Raw genomic sequence first — 22,159 nt, forward strand, 5'->3', positions numbered from 1 at the left:
TTAGGATTTTTAAACACGTATACCTTTTTATCTTTTAAATTCCTTCCTCTTCTTTCCTGACAATTTAAATCAATGTTCAAGTAATTTATTTTTTTTGTAAAGAATAATAAATAAATCTTATTTAATTCTTCATTTTATCTTTTTTTTTCCGACGAAGAATATTCGTGAAACATTTCTTCAAACTTATGATTAAAATTCAGAAAAATTATTTTAGCAAATCTAGAAAATCTGTAGAATCAAATTTACATCTTATTTTGTAAGTCTTTTGAATTTCTTTGAAAAAAATTTGTTCTGGAAAATCTAGAAGAAATAATGATTTGTCTTTGTTAGAAATATAGCTTGGTCCAATTTTTTATATATTCTAACAAAGTGCAGATTGGATTTTAACCTATACAAAACATGTCAGCAAAATTCTAAAATTAATCTTAATCAGGAAAAATTACTAATGCTATTCCATCCATCCATCCATCCATCCATAATGATATTCCATAAATTCTTTTTTTAGGTTTTTCAAAAAGATTCGAATTAGCTAGTTGTTCTCTTCTTTTTGTCGGTTGAATTTTGAATTTTAAAGAGTCGAAATTGAAGATACTCAATGTTTCAGAATTACATTTTCATTTTTTTTTCGTGTTTTCTCCTCTTTTAAATCGTTCAATTAAGTGCTTTTTTCATAATTTATTCTCTACAAAAAACCTTCCGTAAAAGGAAAAAAAAAAGTACGACGGAATGACAGACAGAAATACCCATTTATATATATATATATATATATATATATATATATATATATATATATATATTTATCTATTAAAGGTAAATTGAGCAAATTGGCTATTTCTGGCCATTTATTTAAGTGTGTATCAAACTGGTAGCCCTTCGCATTAATCAGCACCCAAGAAGTAGTTCTTGGTTTCAAAAAGTTTGGACACCCCTGGTGTACACAATGTAAGTTTTATGTTTCGCTTGTCGGCGATGGCCGCCGGACAGTGGGCGTGACCAAGACCCGGAAGTGACATGGCGCCCTCCTTGTGCAGCAGCTTCCCGTCGCCCGCCTCCGCTTCGTCTTAGCGCCTCTTCTCGCCTTTCTTCGCCGTCTCAGGCTTTGTGTGTCCTTCACCGGGTCGGCGTCCCTTGGAGCTCAGCATGGGCGCCGTCCACGCCAGGGTAAGACCGAGCAAACGTGTCCGTTAGTAGTTTGACCTCTCGGCGTGTTGTGCTGCTAAGGAGAGGCCCCGAGTTGTCCGCCTGTGCGAGTGTGCGTCCTGCCCTCCACAAACTCACACTTTTTCCAGAACAATTCATAGTTTCAAAACCAACTGTTTTGTCCGACTGCCTGCTGTCCGGTAGAGAACATTCGTCTTTCCCTGACGGAAGCCTCTCTGGTAACCTGACGATCAATTTGGTGCATTTTTTCTTCTTCTCCATCTCTTTCATTTTGTACTTATTTTACAATGTCACCTTGCGTAGTACAGCGTCTTTTCCCTTTTTCTCTAGGAATTGCATTGAAAACCGAAAAAAATATATCCCGCAGAAAATTACTTCATTCAGCTCAAGACACCCTAAAATGTTAACTTAAAGCAGGGGTGTCAAACTCATTTTAGATCGGGGGCCAAATGGACGAAAATATACTCCCAACATACATACATACATACACACATACATACATACATACATATATATATATATATATATATATATATATATATATATATATATATATATATATATATATATATATATATATATATATATATATATGTGTATGTATGTATACATATGTATATATATATATGTGTGTGTGTGTATAAATATGTATATATGAATAGATATGTATATACAGAATGTATAGATATGTGTGTGTGTATGTATGTAATATAAATGTGTGTACATGCATATATGTATCTGTATACATATACATATATGCATGTATATATAATATATATATATGCGTGTGTGTGTGTATGTGTATGTAATATAAATGTGTGTACATATATATATATATATATGTATACATATACATATATACATGTATATATAATATATATTTACACATATATATATGTATATATGTGTGTGTATTAATATGTATATATGAATAGATATGGAAAAACAGAATGTATAGATATATGTACTTGTTTATAAGTGTATATATGTGTATGTATGCATATATATATATATATATACATATATAAACGTGTATGTATGTAATATAAATGTGTGTACATATATACATCTATATATAATATATATACTCATATATATATATATATATATATATATATATATATATATATTACATACATATATATAATACACATATATGTGTGTGTGTATATGTATGAATATATATATATATATATATATATATATATATATATATATATATATATATATATATATATATCAGTGACGTGCAGTCAGGAAAGAAAAAAAAGTAAAAAGAAAAAAATATATATATTATATGTATCCAGTGATTATACTATAAAGTTATTTTCCATTTAACTTCACCAGTTTTAAATTATTTTTTATTCAAAATCGCTTAATTTTCACATTTGCCGTTCAAATACTGAGAATTACTTGCGGTGAGTCACAGCCAACTGAGCCTCCCCGTCACCATGGATTGCGCAATGACTCGGCTAACTGCTGGCTGCTGTGCATTGAGACCGTATTGCTATATGAATTATATTATACATTTCCATAGTTTAGTTAGCTGAGGTATATAATGTACAGTGTATTTTGTCAACAACTGTATGTGTGTAACATATTTCTTGTGCTGGGCAATCATAAAACTGCTGCGAAGACGTACAATGTGAGGATCCTGTCCTCTGGCTTCCTGGTGGTAGAGGGCGCTAGTGATCCCAGAGATCATTCTTGCACTAGTCGGCTAGGCCAAAGCCAGTATGTTTTAAAGTTGTCGTTTGCCTGCATATCGTAAAAACAACCGTCCAACATTTTACAACTAATTGTAAACTTATAGGTGCCGACCATCAGGACCGAGTTGCGACGGAAAAGTGTGTTGATGTTGAGATATTAAGCCGAGTTGGTAAGTGAATTTGTTTGCTAATAGTAGCTACCAGCCGTACCCATATATTTTTCTATGGGCGGTTAGCATCGGGTTTTAATCCCGTTTCCTCCAATGTTGTGGATCCGATTGAATTTATATTTATGTCAAGTCTTTATTTTGGGTACTAAAATATGGTGACTGAGTATTGTGGCGTTTTAAGGCCATCTGCATTTTTTATGCTACAGTAAAGGCAATGAATGAACACGGCCGCTGGAGCGCGGTTTCACCTGTCATAGTGACAACACTGTGTACTGTCGTGTTTGTTATTTTGTGCATACATGTGATTATTTAATATTTTTAATGTTAGAAGTATTATTGCTAATAATGATAATAATATGTGTAATTTATTCATACTATACTAGCTAAAGTACCTGCTACATTAAGTTAAAGTACCAATGATTGTCAAACACACACTAGGTGTGGTGAAATTTGTCCTCTGCATTTGACCCATTCCCTTGTTCACCACCTGGGAAGTGAGGGGAGCAGTGAGCAGCAGCGGCCGGGAGTCATTTTTAGTGATTTAACCCCCAATTCCAACCCTTGATGCTGAGTGCCAAGCAGGGAAGAATGCTGGTATATATGAGCTTTTAAACATAACCCGTTAACTGCTGACAATCAAATGGTGAATAAGATACTCTATAGCAGGGGCGCTCACACTTTTTCTGCAGGCGAGCTACTTTTCAATTGACCAAGTCGAGGAGATCTACCTCATTCCTATTTATAATTTATATTTATTTATTTATGAAAGAGACATTTTTGTTAACAAGTTAATGGTGTTTAATGATAATACAAGCATGTTTAACACACATAGATTCCTTTCTTTCATGAAGACAAGAATATAAGTTGTTGTATTTGATTCTGATGACTTGCATTGATTGGAATTAGACAGTGGTGCTGATAACGTCCGCATTTTTAAATGGAGGAAAAAAAAAAGTCCTCCTTTCTGTCCAATACCACATGAAAGTGGTTGGATTTGGCATCTCATTTGTCCAACTTGCATACTCGTTTTTAAACACTTTGTTATGAGAGTAGCATATGTGTGTGGCCCTTTAATGTCTGGCTGCAGGTGAGTGACGTCAGTGAGTGTGCGGTTGGGCAAGCAAGTGAGAAAGCGGTCGCTGAGGGCGGGGGAGAAATACATTGGCATCAAACTCCGTAGCTTGCTAGCTTTCTGAGACTCTTATTTTGTTAGCACAGGCAGGATGAAACAGGTATTTTATGGTGAAAACAGGAACTGTGCAGTCGGTCTTTAGAGTTTTGACAGTAGGTACGGAGTCTCTAGAAATAAAATGTGTTTCTCTGCGTCCGCCCTGTTAGTGATTTTTTTCTTAAATATGAGCTTGCAGCAGCCAGTGTCATCTCACAAGATCCTCGGGTGCCGAGAATGTCAAACAACTGACGAAAGTGAAGTCTTGGTATGATTGATGATTGCTCATTTTTATGTATATTTTTTAATGCCTGGCTTGAGATCGACTGACACACCCTCCGAGATCGACCAGTCGATCGCGATCGACGTAATGTGCACCCCTGCTCTATAGGGTTCATATGTTTATAAATCTGACTGTGATGATGTCAGTGCCTCACCGGCCATGAACCTCACTGCACGTCACTTGTGTGTGTGTGTGTGTGTGTGTGTGTGTGTGTGTGTGTGTGTGTGTGTGTGTGTGTGTGTGTGTGTGTGTGTGTGTGCAATCTGAGCGCGCCAAGTACATTTAAAGTAGTTTTGTTAGTGCGAAAAAATTCCATCTGTTCCATCAAGGTGAAAGATAAGGCTTTCTAAAAAAAAAAAAAAAAAAACTCCAAAGTACAGCCGGTAAGCACATATTACCTTCAGTTGTTGGTAGCAGTGTGGTGTGTTCAGTGTCTCTCGTTGATTTTGGATTATTATCGTAAGCTACGACATAAATGCGCTTTTTGGTTGCCTATTTTGCAGTCGTACTCAATATAAAAAAAAGCACACAGACTGAAACGCCAACGTGTGTTTCATGGTACTAAACCTGAGACGGTGTATGAAAACTGAGACAGCCAAAAAACAGCGTTTGGAAAAATTAATTGCCACTGTAGCGTGAGTACAACTTAATAATAAAACATGAAATATTATACACCATTATAACCGACTATATCAATACCCTGAACAACAAGAACGTGTATATGAGCTGGTTAAGAAGCAGTTACGATGCGTCTGCTGTACAAAGTGGCATACATTTAACATTCACAGATGGTCCCATTATAATGTGAATATGTAAGAAATGCTTAATAACGTGTAAGAAAATAGCGAAACTTGAGAAAATGTAAACAGAGAAACCTGAGAAGATCTATTTTCTGCAGTTTTAGTGCCAGGAAGTTACGGTTGTGTTCTAAAGGGTGAGCGCAGCTAAGGAGGTGGGGGACGAGCGCCTTGCATCATTTACAGACCACATTGGTCTGACTGCGGTCCGTTTTTAGAAAAAAATATTTAAAAATGCCATTCTGTGGAGGTGACTTTTCTTGTTTAATCCACAATTTCTTCATTTTTACTTTCTCTTGTCGCATCGTGCGAAGAATCCACCACGAGACAACACGATGGCGCAACCAAAAGATAGTTGATATTGTTGCCTGATTGGCTACTAGCGTGTAGCTCCCACTGATCAGTGATCACTTTCTGTGTTGCTCGGTTACCAGAGCGAGTGCATTCGCAACTTCCGGTTTCTTCCCACAAAGAGGAGGAAAAAATTACCGGACATTTTATTGAACGCATTCTTTATTGATAAAGATGTTGTGTCTATTGCGATATAAATTGATGGTTTTATCACCAAGCTCTAATTACTATTATTAGTTATAATTATTAAGATAATTTACAAGCGGTAGAAAATGGATGGATGAAGATCATTTGAGCATGAGCTTTGTGCTTTTACTGCCATACAGTGTCTACTTTTAAGTGTGTGTGGCATAAAATAAGTAAAACATCAATACAGTAGTTGTAGGTTTTGTTGAAATCATGTGCTTCTTGAGATTAAGGTTTCAAGGAACACTTAAAAAAATAAAACCTTGAGTGAATTCATTATTATTGAAAATAAATAAACTTTTGTGTTTTACTTCCTGTAAAACTGCTGCCAATTCAGATGTTTTAGGCCGCAACAATAACAAAAATCCTGTGCTTATGCGTATGTGTGACAAGTTGTACTAAATCTATTTGTTGGGGGGACGCTACAGTGGTGGATAGTGCATGTACTGTAAATGGTGACCTCACGCAGTAGTGTGAGAAATTAACTATTTAGGGAATTTGACTGTTTTAATGCAAGTAAATGTGCTGACAGTCCAATTTCACAATGTGTATTATTGTGCTTATAGTTAGCAACTGTACTATATTGTGTTTCTCAGATTTGGGTGTAATAATGTTGGCAAACAAGACCACTAAAGTAACAAGGGAAAAAGTAACAAAATAAAAACTCCTTTTCATCAGAGCCTGGACCCTCTGCCCATGCATGGGCCTGAACTGGGAGTCCATGCCGACGACATTGAGCCTCCGGAAGTGGATCAGGAGCCCAAGCAGGAAATCCTGGAAAACAAGAACGTAAGATCCGTGTTGTGGGTCACCAAGTAATACAGCCATTGAGATTTACTCTTCTGCGTCCAAAGGTGGTGGTCCAGCGAGTGCACATAGACGGGCTCGGAAGGACCAAGGAGGACCTGCTGTCCTATGAGATCGCCGATGTGTTCCGTGCCAGGAATCTGATTGATGTATGTTCACTCGGTCGAGGCTGGCACACCAGTTTTGTAGTCTTGACCTCTCCTCACTGTGTTGTTGCAGGTGATGAAAAGGTCGCACGATGCCAGGCAGAAGCTGCTGCGTCTCGGAATATTCAGGAAAGTGGAGGTTGTTATCGACACCTCGAGAGGTACTAAACCATAATCATTAATAATTTAGAATCCCTCGTCGCTTTGGGCGCACTACATGGATTTAGGATCAGTACCCCCCTCTCATTGCCCGCATTCACACTGAACTGAATTACTTGCGAGAGGCGGGATCGCATTAATTACTTAATTACTACAGAGTACACACTCAAATTAAATCTAACGGTACTTAATTTTGATACCTTTGTTACACAAAACATCATGTCCGCTTGAAGACTTATTCGGGGCAGACTGCCTTTCTGTAAAGTTGCAATTTTAGATACCAATAAAGCAAGCTTCCCTGATAGAAAGTGTTGCGTTTGACCCGGTCTTCTGCCGGTCACCTCCCAGGTTGGTTCGATGACACGTAAGCTGGTTATAAATGAATCCCAGGCAGCGTTTCTTATTTTGATATTTTATTACCAAAGCTTTGGGAGACCAATCTAGATACAACAACCTTTCAATCGCACTGCCCAAATTGATCTAATACTACAACGGAAGTTTTGCCTCTTCTCTCCCTCTCACCCGCCCCCCTTCTTCTCCTCTCCCCCTCCTCCTAGCCTGAGACATTTGAGATAAAAGATTGTTATTGTTGCTAATTACATTCCAACTATCAAGGCCTACGTACGCCCAACACTTAGCTGTTTTAAAATATGACTAGGATATAAAAATATATCTATCTCCGGCACTCGAAAGTAAGGCTCCATTTTTTAAATGCGCTAGCTCGATGCTTATTTACATTGAATATGCCTTATATATGCTAGTGATTAGCATTAGCGACTTTACATGGTGATTTCATCACCTCCAAATTTGGTAATGAAGACTACAACTAAGATGAGTGTTTCAATCCAACAGCTGGTGTGTAATGAGTTCAACATCTACAGTATTAACACTTTGTAGGACTCTGCAAAAGACAAGACTGGCACATTCAACTTAATGGCAAAGACTACTTCCTGACTACGACAAGACACCGAAGACAAACTGACACAAATGGATACTTGCAAAATATCTCAAAAGTGTAAGAAATCAAGATATAACAACTGGACAGCACAGTTATTATAAAGGTCACTGTTTAAAGTTAAATTTAAAATATATATTTTTATTATAAAACAAATAAACATTTATTAGCAGTTGACCACACACTTAAGTACCAGAAATTGTTAACTTTGAGTAGGTTTGCAGGATTTTGAGGGAAAAACCTAATGGCAAAGAACTGCAATAGCAATTGTATTTGCGATATTTAGATTTTCATTATACAGTTGGGAAGATATTCATATTGCCCCTTTCCTGGTTGGGTCTCACGTAAGAGGAAGGGGGGAATTGTTTTGCAATACAGTCTGTTGAAATTGATGGAAAGCGCCACTTTACATAGCAACTGACGCTGTGGTCAAAGTTGGAATCAGCACAAAACGCGTTTTTCAGATATTCAACACTCTTTTGCTATGTGGCGGCTTATGTGTGTGGTGGACGCCCCCAATTTGTCATGTTTCATGTGTCTGGTAAACCGTGACAAATGGGGCTATTTGAATCCAGTTTCTATTGTATCCATATATTATATTTATAAATGCATTGGCTGCAACGGCTATGGGGCACACACTCTTGCGGTTTCCTGTAACCACTTTTCAATTACGGTCAGGCCAAAAACGCCAGCCTTGACAATTCCAAATCCAAGACCTAGGAGAAAATTTGTAAAAAATTGGCCTCTTGTGGTCAAGTTATTGCATTAATAGAACCTTGATGATGATTATTTGTGCAGCCTTACCATTCAGTGCCGGTATCGATTCCCAGGTACCGGGAAATGAAAGCCACCCATCCCTAAATTACCCTCTGGTGAGTGCAACCATATCTTCTCTTGTATGCTCCTAAGGTGAGGATGCTCTTCCCAACGGTCTGGACGTGACCTTTGAAGTGGTGGAGCTGCGGCGGCTGACAGGCAGTTACAACACCATGGTTGGAAACAATGAAGGAAGCATGGTGAGTTTTCTGCCACAGTGGAAGCCGTAGTTGTCGACGACCTGCCTATCTCGACCGACCCTGTCCAACTGGCTTCTGCCCACCGTGTTACATTACTAAAAAAATACCCGCTTAAGTCCACATGAAATGGGAGAGCTGAAAGGGGTCATTTCTAGGGCGGCAGCTATCGATGATTTTAGTAATCGATTCGTTCGATTAATCAAATTTTCGGATAAAACATACCTAATACCCTCAATGTGTATTTCAAGGAAAATTATTTGTATAAACAACACATTTTCTGCTTGTTACAATCTTAATTATTGTAACAAGCAGAAAATGTGGAATGGAAACAACCCTTTAACACGTTTGCATTAATACAAACTTGAAAAAAAAATGTATCCGCTTTTTGCTGCCACACAAACCTTGGCACACAATATTTACTGCTGCCATGTGTGCTCCCTTGAAGCGGCCGTGCAGAAACTATCTCTGCATCTCTAAAATTCTGGGCACTCCATTCAGTCCAAATATTGTCATTTTGTATTAATCACACATATCAAAACGTTTAATCAAAGCAACAGAAAATAAATGTGTACTTATTTTTTTATTCTTTTAATTGTTGCAGCCCTATAGTCATTGCTATCAAAAATGTGTTTGGTCATGTCGACGTCTTTTAATATTGTTAACTTCATCATTATTTTCAAGCAACGTAGCAATCGTAATTGTGCACAAAATTGCTTCCTGTTCGGTACAAAGTAAGCTTCAAAATAAAAGCATGGTAGTATTAGCAACTAAGAACATGCACACATTTCATATTTCTTCAGTTTTGTTTGACATAATACATTCTCATATGAAAACACAGAAATATAAATAATAAAATGCACAAATGGAGGAAGATGACATAAATAATCTGCCGAAGGTTAAAAACATTCTCCTATTTTCCTCATTTATGAAAGTGAATACACAATGTCTAATTTCAGTCATGTCGACAAGCGCTTATGTCGACTTACGGAGGTTGCCGTCTATTAGATCAGGGCTTCTTTATCTTTTAGACCTCGGGCCCAACCTTTCACTTCAGAGGGGATTGGATCCATTTAAATATTAACACTGAATTAGTAATCTTGCTCTTGGTTTTAATCATATTCAATAATTATATCTAACCTTCTTACTGTTTAAAACCTTGTCAAAAGATGTGATACCATGTGTTAATCACAAAGATTAATATTTATGTAACAAATACATAACGTATTTTCCAGAAGATGCACCCACTACATTTCGGGGGGAATTTTTTTTCCCCATATATTATCCACAAAGGGATTATAAGCCACATGAGTTATTTACACAGAAGTTATTTACACAGATGTTTATTTATATACCTTAATTTTTTCCAAGCGGTATCTGTAATACAGTAGTAAAAAGGCTGATCAAACAAAACCAAAGTCAGCGTCATGGACCCACTACCTGTGGAAGCTAGCTCTCCAATCAGCTAAACAGACTCAATAACTCCACTGTGATGTTTTGGTGAATTTACTTAGGAATTTGTGAAACTGAAACAATGCAAAAGTAGTGCCATTGTAAGTTAATAAGACTAACACAGACCCTTGTGACTATGTTAGCACATGAGCTAATGCTAACAACAAGTGTCATTACATTACAATAGCATGTACAAATAAATAGGCATGAAAACACCCCTACATACATTACATATGGGACATTTTAGTAAGTAAGAATTGTTTTAGTAAAATTCTGAAACTTACAAATGTTGCCTGGAGTGATAAATGAAGAATACATACATGTAGAAACGGTATAGACGGCTAGAAGACGGAACCACACTTCTACTTCCGGTTCAAAGAACTCGTCCAAAAGATGGCGCTAGTGCCCAATCAATAACTCACCTTTTCAGTTTCTTTGCTTTTTTTTTTTTACTAAACTAATTGCATTATGGCTGCTAGCAGAGGACAATCCGTAATTAGTGTTTAAAGTGTAGGAAAAAAGTAGTGAAGTGAAGTGTGAAGTGAATTATATTTATATAGCGCTTTTTCTCTAGTGACTCAAAGTGCTTTACATAGTGAAACCCAATATCTAAGTTACATTTAAACCAGTGTGGGTGGCACTGGGAGCAGGTGGGTAAAGTGTCTTTCCCAAGGACACAACGGCAGTGACTACGATGGCAGAGGCGGGAATTGAACCTGCAACCCTCAAGTTGCTGGCACGGCCACTATACCAACCGAGCTAAACCGCCCGTACCAGCTAATAGTCCGGAAGTTACGGTACTAACCAAATATACTACATATGATAGAAATCATAAATAACTGATAAAATTACATTTACATAAAATTAGGTTATGCTAAAATTAATGAACTAAATAAATAATGAATGTTTTGTAACTAAACTGTCAATAAAACTAAAGTACAATTGTAAATACAGCTTCACTACTTTAGTCATAATTTCTGCTCTTAAGAAACATCTCTATGACTTCGGCTCTTGTTTGTTTGAGATTGTGGCATAAATAACTGATAAAAATTAAATTTACATGAAATTAGGTTATGCTAAAATTAATGAACTAAATTAATAATGAATGTTTTTTAACTGAACTGTCAATAAAACTAAAGTACAATTGTAAATACGGCTTCACCAATTTAGTCATAATTTTCGCTCTTAAGAAACTTCTCTATGACTTCGGCTCTTGTTTGTTTGAGATTGTCACTACTGCCACAAGTGGAGGAAAAGTCTATTAGAACTCGATATTTTTCGCGGCCCTCTAGAGGTCGCTCACTTCCCAACGGAAGGTTAAGAAACACTTTATTAGATGTTCATGTCTTCCAGTGTAGACTCCTTCCTCAGGTGTGGATGGTGTCTGTTTGCCTTTTAGGTTCTTGGCATGAAGTTGCCTAATGTGTTCGGCCGTGCCGAGAAGCTGACCTTTCAGTTCTCCTACGGCACCAAAGAGACTTCCTACGGACTGTCCTTCTTCAAACCTCAACCGGGAAACTTCGAACGCAAGTAAGCTTTGGAGCCAAGGAGATGATGAATGTTTTCTGCCGGGAGTTGTTTTTTATCATGTCTTTGTTATCTATCCTCCAGCATCTCCCTCAACGCATACAAAGTAACCGGACAGTTTCCATGGAGTTCTCTGAGAGAAACGGATCGGGGCGTGTCTGCCGAGCTAAACGTAAATTTCTGTATAGCTTCTCTTTTTAAAGGTCGGAGTTATTAACGCATTAATTTGTGTGTCTGGCGCTCAGTTCCCAGTGTGGAAGACCAACCAGACGCTGAAGTGGGAAGGAGTTTGGAGAGATTTGGGATGTCTAGCTCGAACCGCCTCCTTTGCTGTCCGGGAGGAGAGTGGACATTCCCTCAAATCATCACTTGCGGTATTTGGCTTTTATTATAAATCATCCAGATTTTCATGTAACCACAAATTCGTGGTTGTAAATGGCTGGTTCAGTCGAGTACCCCCTGACCAGAGAAAAGCATTTTAAATCCAAAACTTTAGCTGTAGCATCATAATCTGAATAATGACTGACTGAAACAATTTTCATCTCTACTGTTCTTATTTGAGACATCCATCCATCCATCCATCCATTTTCTACCGCTTATTCCCTTTGGGGTCGCGGGGGGCGCGGGTGCCTATCTCAGCTACAATCGGGCGGAAGGCGGCGTACACCCTGGACAAGTCGCCACCTCATCGCAGGGCCAACACAGATAGACAGACAACATTCACACTCACATTCACACACTGGGGCCAATTTAGTGTTGCCAATCAACCTATCCCCAGGTGCATGTCTTTGGAAGTGGGAGGAAGCCTGAGTACCCGGAGGGAACCCACGCAGTCACGGGGAGGACATGCAAACTCCACACAGAAAGATCCCGAGCCCGGGATTGAACCCAGGACTACTCAGGACCTTCGTATTGCTATGCAGACGAACTAACCCCTCTTCCACCGTGCTGCCCTTATTTGAGACATATGAAAATAAAATACATTACAAACAATACTTACTTACAGGGGAACAGCACTTTTTTGGAATTTTGCCTTTCGTTTGCAATCATTATGAGACAAGAAAACAAAAGATTTTTTATTTTTTTTCCCGCATATGCAAATCATCTCGGTCGAGGTGGTTAGCAATGCAGCTAATGGGAGCAATTAATTGTACCTCTAAGTCATTTTGAAAATGTATTCAAAAACCGTCAATACTTAATTCACGCTCCACAAGCTGTATAAGAACCAAGCTGTGGTGACATTGTTACTATAAGAGCAAACACTGGGGAACTCTTTTTTTTTTTAGCGTACTAACAGGTCGGCATGCCTCGGTATTAGAAGTAAAAGATAGCTTTGGCAAGAGATAAGTTAAGTTCAACGTCAGCACGAAACGCGTTTAAGTTTTTAATGCCCAACACTGCGGTAGAACTGAGTGAGTGAAAAACATGAACAATCATATTACAATATCTGTAAGGTATTAGGCCACATTTCATGTTTTGTTTTTACACAGCAAGCCAGACAGCATAAGAACTGTTGTTGTAATAACTTGCATGACGTGCTGCGTTAATCATTGTCGTTATCAAAATGATTCACTCGATGGACATTTGTTTGGCTGGTCCAGCTGGCCGTGGACGTTCCCTGTTGATTTTGGGTAAGCAAACCGTTTATGTCGAAATAGCTTGTCTCCGACTTCCATATTTATAGCCATCAAAATCACTTTTATCCCCCTCTCTCGGCTTCCGTTTGCTCCAACGTCTCACTCTTTCTTCGTGCTCGCTTCTATTAGGGGGAGTTCATCTAGCTTCAGAAGTGTAAGGCTCTGAATAACAATTTGCCAAAAAATAGTCGTCTTTGTCGTCTGTAAACAAGTCTGACATGATTCGAACACACTGGTGTTTGATTCCGGAAGTAGGAACACACATTTGTTGCCAGAAGTCGGAAGTAAATCATTACCGGAAACGATTAAAATGATAAAAATAAGGTAAATATTGAACATATTACATATTGTTATGACCGTGATTGTTACTACATTATATATATACTTGCAGTGTGTATATAAAACGTTGGAGGGTTTTGAAGTTGCCTAAGAGGGCTTTGACGGTTACAACGATGACTCCCTTTAGCCATTAGACGTGTGTGCTTGTCTCTCATGATTGTGAACAATAGGCAAAATTCAAACTAAGTGCAGTTCCCTTTTAATAAATATAGTAACTAATTACAGCTTAATTTATGGCGTTCCAAATTTCAGCTTGTTCTTTGACACAAATAAACGAATGTATTTGAAGCACTCGGCAAGATATCAAACAATCAAAATATTTAGAGCTGTCAATTGATTTAAGGTATTTAATTGTGATTAATCACATTGTTTGCAGTAGGGATGTAAAGGGAAACAGAATGTATGATAACTGCTGTGAAAATCGCGACGGTTAATATTACAATTTAAGATTCAAATTATGGTAAAACCGTAATTGATAATTGCACTTTAATAAACTCATGAATGGACAAGTGCTAGCTCACTAGCCTAAACGTGAGCATGAATATAAGACGCATTAACGTTTTCCCCCATTAAGAGATGAAATACCCCAATTTAAACGTATTGGAGTATGACAGTCTTCCGACACATGACGCACGCATGCACGCTAATCCATTCATTCATCCATCCATTTTCTACCGCTTGCAAATTTTACAAAAAAATAGTGCTGTTAAAGGAAATTATCATTATTGTCACAATAAGTTTGACAGCTGTAATATTTTTCAAAAATGTTCAAGTCCACCCATTTATTTAAAAAGCATAGTTGTAAACAACCAAACCATAACCATTCGTAAAGGTTTATTATGATTCAGCCCAAACTGAATAAACAATCGTAGTTTCAGAGAAAAACGAAAATAAATAAGGTAAACATTCTGCACAAGACTTTTAGCAGCCAGCAAAAAGCTACTTAAACTGACTCGAGCTGTCTTCGTTTGTTCAGCACGCCATGGTCATCGACACCAGAAACTCCTCCATCCTGCCCAGGAGAGGCGGCCTGTTGAAGATCCATCAGGTTGCTTGTCATCAAATGACACCGATGTTTATGCAGCAAGGGCGCGTGACCCAACTTGGTGCATGCGTTGTGTTCAGGAGCTCGCTGGCTACACCGGTGGAGACGCCAGCTTTCTGAAGGAGGACTTTGAGATCCAGCTCAACAAAACCCTCTTCTGGGACTCTGTGAGATGCTTTCTATTAGAACCGAACATTCATCGTTCTTATTTGTCTCTGAAGCTTTTTAAAATGGACACAAAGACATGTCTTACTTCTTGGCTCTTCTGCTTAGGTTTTGTCTGCCTCCTTGTGGGGCGGTCTGCTCTTGCCCTTTGGTGACAAGCGCACAAGCATAGCAGACAGGTAAGTTCTCTTTTTTAAAAAAAATTTTTATAAAAATTAAAAAACGTTGTACAGGAATGACTAAACTTTTACGCCAAAGGGGAGATACAGAAAACTTATTGGGTGCAGGACTACTTTTCTTAATTTTTTTAATTTTTCAGTTTTTACCAACAATAGAGCAATCCAGACATGAAATACCACCCATATGGACACATTTACACTAATTTTACCCCCATATACCATATTTCCTTGAATTGCCGCAGGGCATATAGTACGCGCCTGCCTTGAATTACTGCCGGGTCAAACTCTCTTCGCAAAATAATTAGCGCATGCTTAGTATTACCGCCTGGTCAAATTCGTGATGTCACGAGTGACACTTCCCCTGTCATCATTTTCAAAATGGAGGAGGCTGATTTCAATACCGGTAATTTGAAATCGCATAAAGGGAAGAAGATTAAGAGCTATTCAGTAGGATTTAAGGCCCAAGCTTACATCACACTCAAATTTTTACTGCATGCCTTTGGTAAGTGCCGGAGTGAGAAGAGGTTTTAAAATAATTAGCGCATGCTTACTTTTACCGCATGCCTTTTGTAAGCGCAGAAGTGAGAAGAGGTTTTAAATTAATTAGCACCTCGGCGGCAATTCAAGGAAATACGGTAGTTGACAAAATAATAGGAAATACGATATACTGTACAGTAATAGGACTCATTGGAATCACTTATTAAAATTGGTATTCGAACAGTCCTCTTCATCATGCGGTTCATATTTGGACATCATGAGATCACGCCACAAGAACCTCATTGTTGCCGCTCTTCAAACAGTATGTTTTCATAGGGAAGTGGCCACTGAACTTAGAGCTAGGGCTACACCATTTTTCTCTCCAAAATTGCAAGTCCATTTGCGATTTTTTATACTTCCACCCATCCGTTTTCTACCGCTTGTCTTTTTCGGGGTCGCTGGAGCCTATCTCAGCTGCATTCAGGAGGTAGGCAGTTATAAATGCATAAAACTGCAACAATAACGAGTGAAGGAAGACATGTTACTTTTAGACCGTCAATTAATATATTTTTGTCCCAAGGTTCCACACATTAGAACAATATGAAATATTTTACTTTGAGGAAAGTTTACTTTAAGCAGACAAAGAGCTTTCGTCTACATCAAAGGTTTGTCAAATTAATTTTAGTTCAGGGCCCGCATTAAGGAAAATCTATTCTCACATGGGCCAGATGCATAAAATCATGGCATGATAATGTAAAAATACAACCACGACAACTTCAGATTTTCTTTGTTTCAGAATAGAACAGGCACGTTCTGAAAATGTACATATCCCAAATAATCCCTCGACAAAACACTTCGTTAGTTGAAAATTCTGAAGAAAAATACACCATGACAAACCCTGTGACCTTGGACTTGATATCAGTGTAGCTTCAAAGCAATTCAACTTGAAATCACAGCCCATCTTGGATTGAACGAAAAACAGATTAAAGCATAAATAAAAAGTCTTCTATTAATTACCTAATTTGTCATTTCCACATCTTAATTCCGTGTTAGCTCAACAAACCATAAAAATTGAGGTAGAAACTATTCAAGTAGGTTGAGTTACTTCCTGCCTTCTAGGCATCACTGTATATTGATAGAAAAATAAAAGTTTTGCAATGTGTGAACAATTCAAAAAACAACTTCAACGACTGTCAGTGTTGCAGTCAATCACACACAGTTCACTTTCTTCAAATTTGCACAGAAGACCGTCATTTTCACAGAACTGTATCAATGTCCATGCAGAATATTAATTGCCGTTACTAATTGTTTATTTTACTCCTGTTTGTTTTACCTTGTACTTCTTGCTTGGTATACTTGCTCGCCTCAATATAAAGTATTTTCTTGCCTAACAGAATTGCTATTACGACATCCAATGGACACATTTAGAAAAGCAGATTCTTTTATTTAAAAATGCAACTCAATTTTACACTTAGCAAGCTCATCTTGCCGGCTTGATTGAACCTGTTCAGCCGGCGGAACGCGTGTTTGACATCCCTGGTCTACGTTATGCTTTTAAACTGAAGAAATAACCGATACTATACAATATTTATCATGTAAAGTAATCATATTATATAATATTAGTATTGCAATTAATCATTCTTAACAGGGTTTCCGCGAGGCATTAAAAATCATTAAATGGATTTTGCTAAAATTAAGGTCTTAAATGGAAATCAAAAGCATTAACTGTGATGTGTGTGTACATGTACTTTGGAAGAGGTTCCGCACGACGTCGACAGTAGTTTTCTCCTAGTCCAATTGGCATCTTTTTCCAGAAATTTCCATTCTCATCACAATTAAAAACTTGCCGTGGTATAAATCTGGCTTCCTTCACCTCTTCAATACGAGCATGCACAAAATGGTTGTCAACAGGACACAAAATGAACAAATGAGGCATTCGTACACTGAGACATGGCATATTGGACGCAATCTCAAAGTTTGTGAATCAAAAACTTTGCTAAAAGAGGGTTTGGTAAATCACGGCTCCACTGTATTCTGTAATCCAATATTTGTTAGTGCGGTATCTTGTTCAGCTCTTTCTAATATGAACCTAATACTCCTTGTATAATATTTTCATATTTCATTTATGTATCCTCTGCGTGTCAGAAAAAAAAAAGCTTTGGTCCTCAAATGGCGTGCACTTTGGGCACCCCTACCCTAACACATCTGTTATAAACTCTGCAGGTTCTACCTGGGCGGCCCTACCAGTATTCGTGGTTTCAGCATGTACAGCATGGGACCGCAGAGTGAAGGTGAGATGTCAACTTGCACCATCAGCCTTGATGTTTTCTTTTTTTTTTTTTAATTGATTTTGTAACACGGAATGTGCTGGTTTTACTGGTATGACAGGCGATTACCTTGGAGGGGAGGCCTACTGGGCAGGAGGCCTTCACCTTTACACTCCTCTGCCTTTCCGGCCTGGCAGAGGGGGCTTTGGCGACCTTTTCCGAACGCACTTCTTTCTCAACGCCGGAAACCTTTGTAACCTCAACTATGGTGAGCGGGAGTAGAACCTCTGAAGTTTGATGTCCCTAAGGTTGGGTTTACAGGAACGTGTAAAATGTTGACCTAGGGACAAATGATTTAATTAACAAAGGACTTTTTTGGTAGATCGATGGCCTTGTTGTTCTCTTCTGGAAGCAATATTAAGTAGCTTGGTCATTCTAATGCACAGGGGAGGGTCCGCAAGCACATTTGAAGAAACTGGCAGAGTGCATCCGCTGGTCATATGGACTTGGCATCGTGCTACGTTTGGGGAACATTGCCAGACTGGAGCTGAATTACTGCATTCCCATGGGAGTCCAGAGTGGAGACAGGTAAAGATGTTCACTCAGGCCATCTTGAAGTCATCTACTAGTACAGGGATGTGTTTTTTGTAAATGTCTTCATTTTGCGCTCATTCATCATTCTTTCAGGATATGTGATGGGGTCCAGTTTGGAGCAGGAATCCGGTTCCTCTGAAGCCACGGGAGCGCCACAGCACTAGACGTTGTTGTTGTTGTTGAAAGGACGATTATTTGTAGTGGATGTGTGTTGCATCTTATCACTTCAATAAACCGTGTTTGCACTGAAGTTGTCCTGCAATGTCTATTTTGTTCTCCTCTCAATTGCTAACTTTGATGCCTGTTCCTCAGCAATGACAAATTACGAGAGATGTGACATTCGCGAACGAATCAAGTCATTCGAACGGCTCTTTTAAGTGAACAATGGAAACCGATCCCCAGTTGCGAGCTGTTTTTTGGGAGCCGTTTATTAATGTACACCGTACTAGAAAATTAGTCATACTCAACAGAAACTGAGTAGCATTTGGATTCACTTAAAAATATATATATATATATATACATACCAAATATATGTATATATATGTATGTGTATATATATATATGTATGTGTGTATATATATATATATATATATATATACACACATATGCACGTATATATATGTGTGCATATATATATATATATGTGTATATGTATATATATGTATATGTGTTTATATATATGTATATACAGTGGGGCAAAAAAGTATTTAGTCAGCCACCGATTGTGCAAGTTCTCCCCCTTAAAATGATGACAGAGGTCTGTAATTTTCATCATAGGTACACTTCAACTGTGAAAGACAGAATGTGAAGAAAAAAAAATCCAGGAATTCAAATTGTAGGAATTTTAAATAATTTATTTGTAAATTATGGTGGAAAATAAGTAGTTGGTCAATTCAAACAAGGAAGATCTCTGGCTCTCACAGACCTGTAACTTCTTCTTTAAGAAGCTCTTCTGTCCTCCACTCGTTACCTGTATTATGGAACCTGTTTGAACTTGTTATCTGTATAAAAGACACCTGTCCACAGCCTCAAACAGTCAGACTTGTAAGTCCACTATGGCAAAGTTCAAAGAGCTGTCGAAGGACACCAGGAAAAGAATTGTAGACCTGCACCAGACTGGGAAGAGTGAATCTACAAAAGGCAAGCAGCTTGGTGTGAAATAATCAACTGTGGGAGCAATTTTCAGAAAATGGAAGACATACAAGACCACTGGGGCTCCCCGCAAGATCTTATCCCGTGGGGTCAAAATGATCATGAGAACGGTGAGCAAAAATCCCAGAACCACACGCGGGGACCTGGTAAATGACCTGCAGAGAGCTGGGGCCAAAGTAACAAAGGTTGCCATCAGTAACACACTACGCCGACAGGGAATCAAATCCTGCAGTGCCAGACGTGTCCCCCTGCTTAAGCCAGTGCATGTCCAGGCCTGTCTGAAGTTTGCCAGAGAGCACATGGGAGAACGTCATTTGGTCAGATGAAACCAAAATATAACTTTTTGGTATAAACTCAACTCGTCATGTTTGGAGGAAGAAGAATACTGAGTTGCATCCAAAGAACACCATACCTACTGTGAAGCATGGGGGTGGTGCTTTGGGGCTGTTTTTCTGCTAAGGGGACAGGATGATTGATCCGTGTTGAGGAAAGAATGAATGGGGCCATGTATCGTGAGATTTTGAGCCAAAACTTCCTTCCATCAGTAAGAGCTTTGAATGGTTGACCAAATACTTATTTTCCACCATAATTTACAAATAAATTATTTAAAATTCCTACAATGTGAATTCCTGGATTTTTTTCCCCACATTCTGTCTCTCACAGTTGAAGTGTACCTATGATGACAATTACAGACCTCTGTCATCATTTTAAGTGGGAGAACTTGCACAATCGGTGGCTGACTAAATACTTTTTTGCGCCACTGTATACATACACTTATTTTTTAAATTGTATAAATGTTTTCATTTTATCTATTTTTATTTGGATACCCTTTTGTGGTTGTGGTTCATTGTTCTGATGTGTAATAGTTGAAGCTTACACACACCAAGTAGGGTAGTGTTTTGTATTTATGTTTTTCTAGTTTTGAATATGATTTTTGATATCCAGCAATGCATTTTATTCCTAATTGTGTATTTTTTTTTATTGTTAAAATTCTCTTATGCTACTTAGTTTTTTAGGTGAGGGAAAATTCAAACCAGTGATGCCACTTTCAAAGCATGGATATATGGCAGCGCCTTTTGGAATGTTTACAATGAAAACCACAACAATAAAATTAGAGCCACTATTTCAGGATAAATCCCACTCATCGGGTAAAATGTGTGTGAATTAAAATTATTCAGATGATGTATGTATCCATACCATACATCTTAATAACTGATAAAAATTATTTAAAAAAAACTATTCAGTGGCCTAGTGCAGTGGTTCTCAAATGGGGGTACGCGTACCCCTGGGGGTACTTGAAGGTATGCCAAGGGGTACGTGAGATTTTTTTAAAATATCGTAAAAATAGCAACGATTCAAAAATCCTTTATAAATATATTTATTGAATAATACTTCAACAAAATTTGAATGTAAGTTCATAAAATAAATACAACAAAGCAATACTCAATGTTGACAGCTAGATTCTTTGTGGACATGTTCCATAAATATTGATGTTAAAGATTTCTTTTTTTGTCGAGAAATGTTTAGAATTAAGTTCATGAATCCAGATGGATCTCTATTACAATCCTCAAAGAGGGCACTTTAAGTTGATGATTACTTCTATGTGTAGAAATCTTTATTTATAATTGAATCACTTTTCACTTTTTCAACAAGTTTTTAGTTATTTTTATATCTTTTTTTTCCAAATAGTTCCAGAAAGACCACTACAAATGAGCCATATTTTGCACTGTTATACAATTTAATGAATCAGAAACTGATGACATAGTGTTGTATTTTCCTTCTTCATCTCTTTTTTTCAACCAAAAATGCTTTGCTCTCATTACTTTAATTAAAAAAATGTTCACAGGGGGTACATCACTGAAAAAAGGTTGAGAACCACTGGCCTAGTGGATAAGTGTCCACCATGAGATCGACAGGTTGTGAGTTCAAGCCCCGGTTGAGTCATACCCATCCATTCATTTTCTACCGCTTGTTCCCTTTGGGGTCGGGGGGGGCGCGCTGGTGCCTATCTCAGCTAAAATTGGGCGGAAGGTGGTGTACACCCTGGACAAGTTGCCACCTCATCACAGGGCCAACACAGATAGACAGACAACATTCACACACTAGGGCCAATTTAGTGTTGCCAATCAACCTATCCCCAGGTGCATGTCTTTGGAAGTGGGAGAGAACCCACGCAGTCACGGGGAGGACATGCAAACTCCCCACAGAAAGATCCCGAGCCCGGGATTGAAACCTGACTCTTTAGGACCTTCGTATTGTGAGGCAGACGCACTAACCCCTCTGCCACCGTGAAGCCCAGCTAAGTCATACCAAGGACTAAAAATGGGACCCATTACTTCCCTGGCACTCAGCATTAAGGGTTGGAATTGGGGGTTGAATCACCCAAAAATTATTACAGGGCGCGATCACTGCTGTTGCTC

The 22,159-nt window shown here is 38.2% G+C and overlaps 1 protein-coding gene and 1 long non-coding RNA gene across 3 annotated transcripts; both read left to right on the forward strand.

Annotated features, from left to right (window-relative positions):
• Positions 1–985: 985 nt before the first annotated feature.
• samm50 (SAMM50 sorting and assembly machinery component) lies at positions 986–18,837 on the forward strand. 2 transcript variants are annotated; one of them, XM_061894518.1, is made up of 15 exons: positions 986–1,161; positions 6,504–6,614; positions 6,680–6,781; positions 6,852–6,939; positions 8,802–8,908; positions 11,757–11,887; positions 11,969–12,056; positions 12,130–12,258; positions 14,837–14,908; positions 14,986–15,072; positions 15,179–15,249; positions 17,950–18,016; positions 18,105–18,261; positions 18,440–18,581; positions 18,681–18,837. In XM_061894518.1, the coding sequence occupies exons 1-15, from the start codon at positions 1,141–1,143 to the stop codon at positions 18,724–18,726; spliced, it is 1,419 nt and encodes a 472-aa protein (XP_061750502.1). In that variant the 5' UTR covers positions 986–1,140; the 3' UTR covers positions 18,727–18,837. The 2 variants fall into 2 exon arrangements, with proteins under 2 accessions (XP_061750502.1, XP_061750503.1); XM_061894519.1 differs by having other exon boundaries at positions 987–1,161; positions 17,950–18,017; positions 18,115–18,261.
• Positions 3,960–4,900, forward strand: LOC133549276 (uncharacterized). The gene is made up of 2 exons (XR_009806059.1): positions 3,960–4,328; positions 4,401–4,900. It is a non-coding gene; the product is annotated as an uncharacterized LOC133549276 (long non-coding RNA).
• Positions 18,838–22,159: the final 3,322 nt, after the last annotated feature.

Source organism: Nerophis ophidion, linkage group LG03 (genome assembly GCF_033978795.1).
Source record: "Nerophis ophidion isolate RoL-2023_Sa linkage group LG03, RoL_Noph_v1.0, whole genome shotgun sequence".
NCBI lineage: Eukaryota > Metazoa > Chordata > Actinopteri > Syngnathiformes > Syngnathidae > Nerophis > Nerophis ophidion.

What these genes read in the sequence shown, in the direction of transcription:
- samm50 (XM_061894518.1), top strand. Translation starts at nt 1,141, where the DNA reads ATGGGCGCCGTCCACGCCAGG. An exon ending in GTGCCAGGAATCTGATTGAT is followed by an intron (nt 6,782 to 6,851) that starts GTATGTTCACTC and finishes GTGTTGTTGCAG; the next exon opens with GTGATGAAAAGGTCGCACGA. An exon ending in GCCTGTTGAAGATCCATCAG is followed by an intron (nt 14,909 to 14,985) that starts GTTGCTTGTCAT and finishes CGTTGTGTTCAG; the next exon opens with GAGCTCGCTGGCTACACCGG.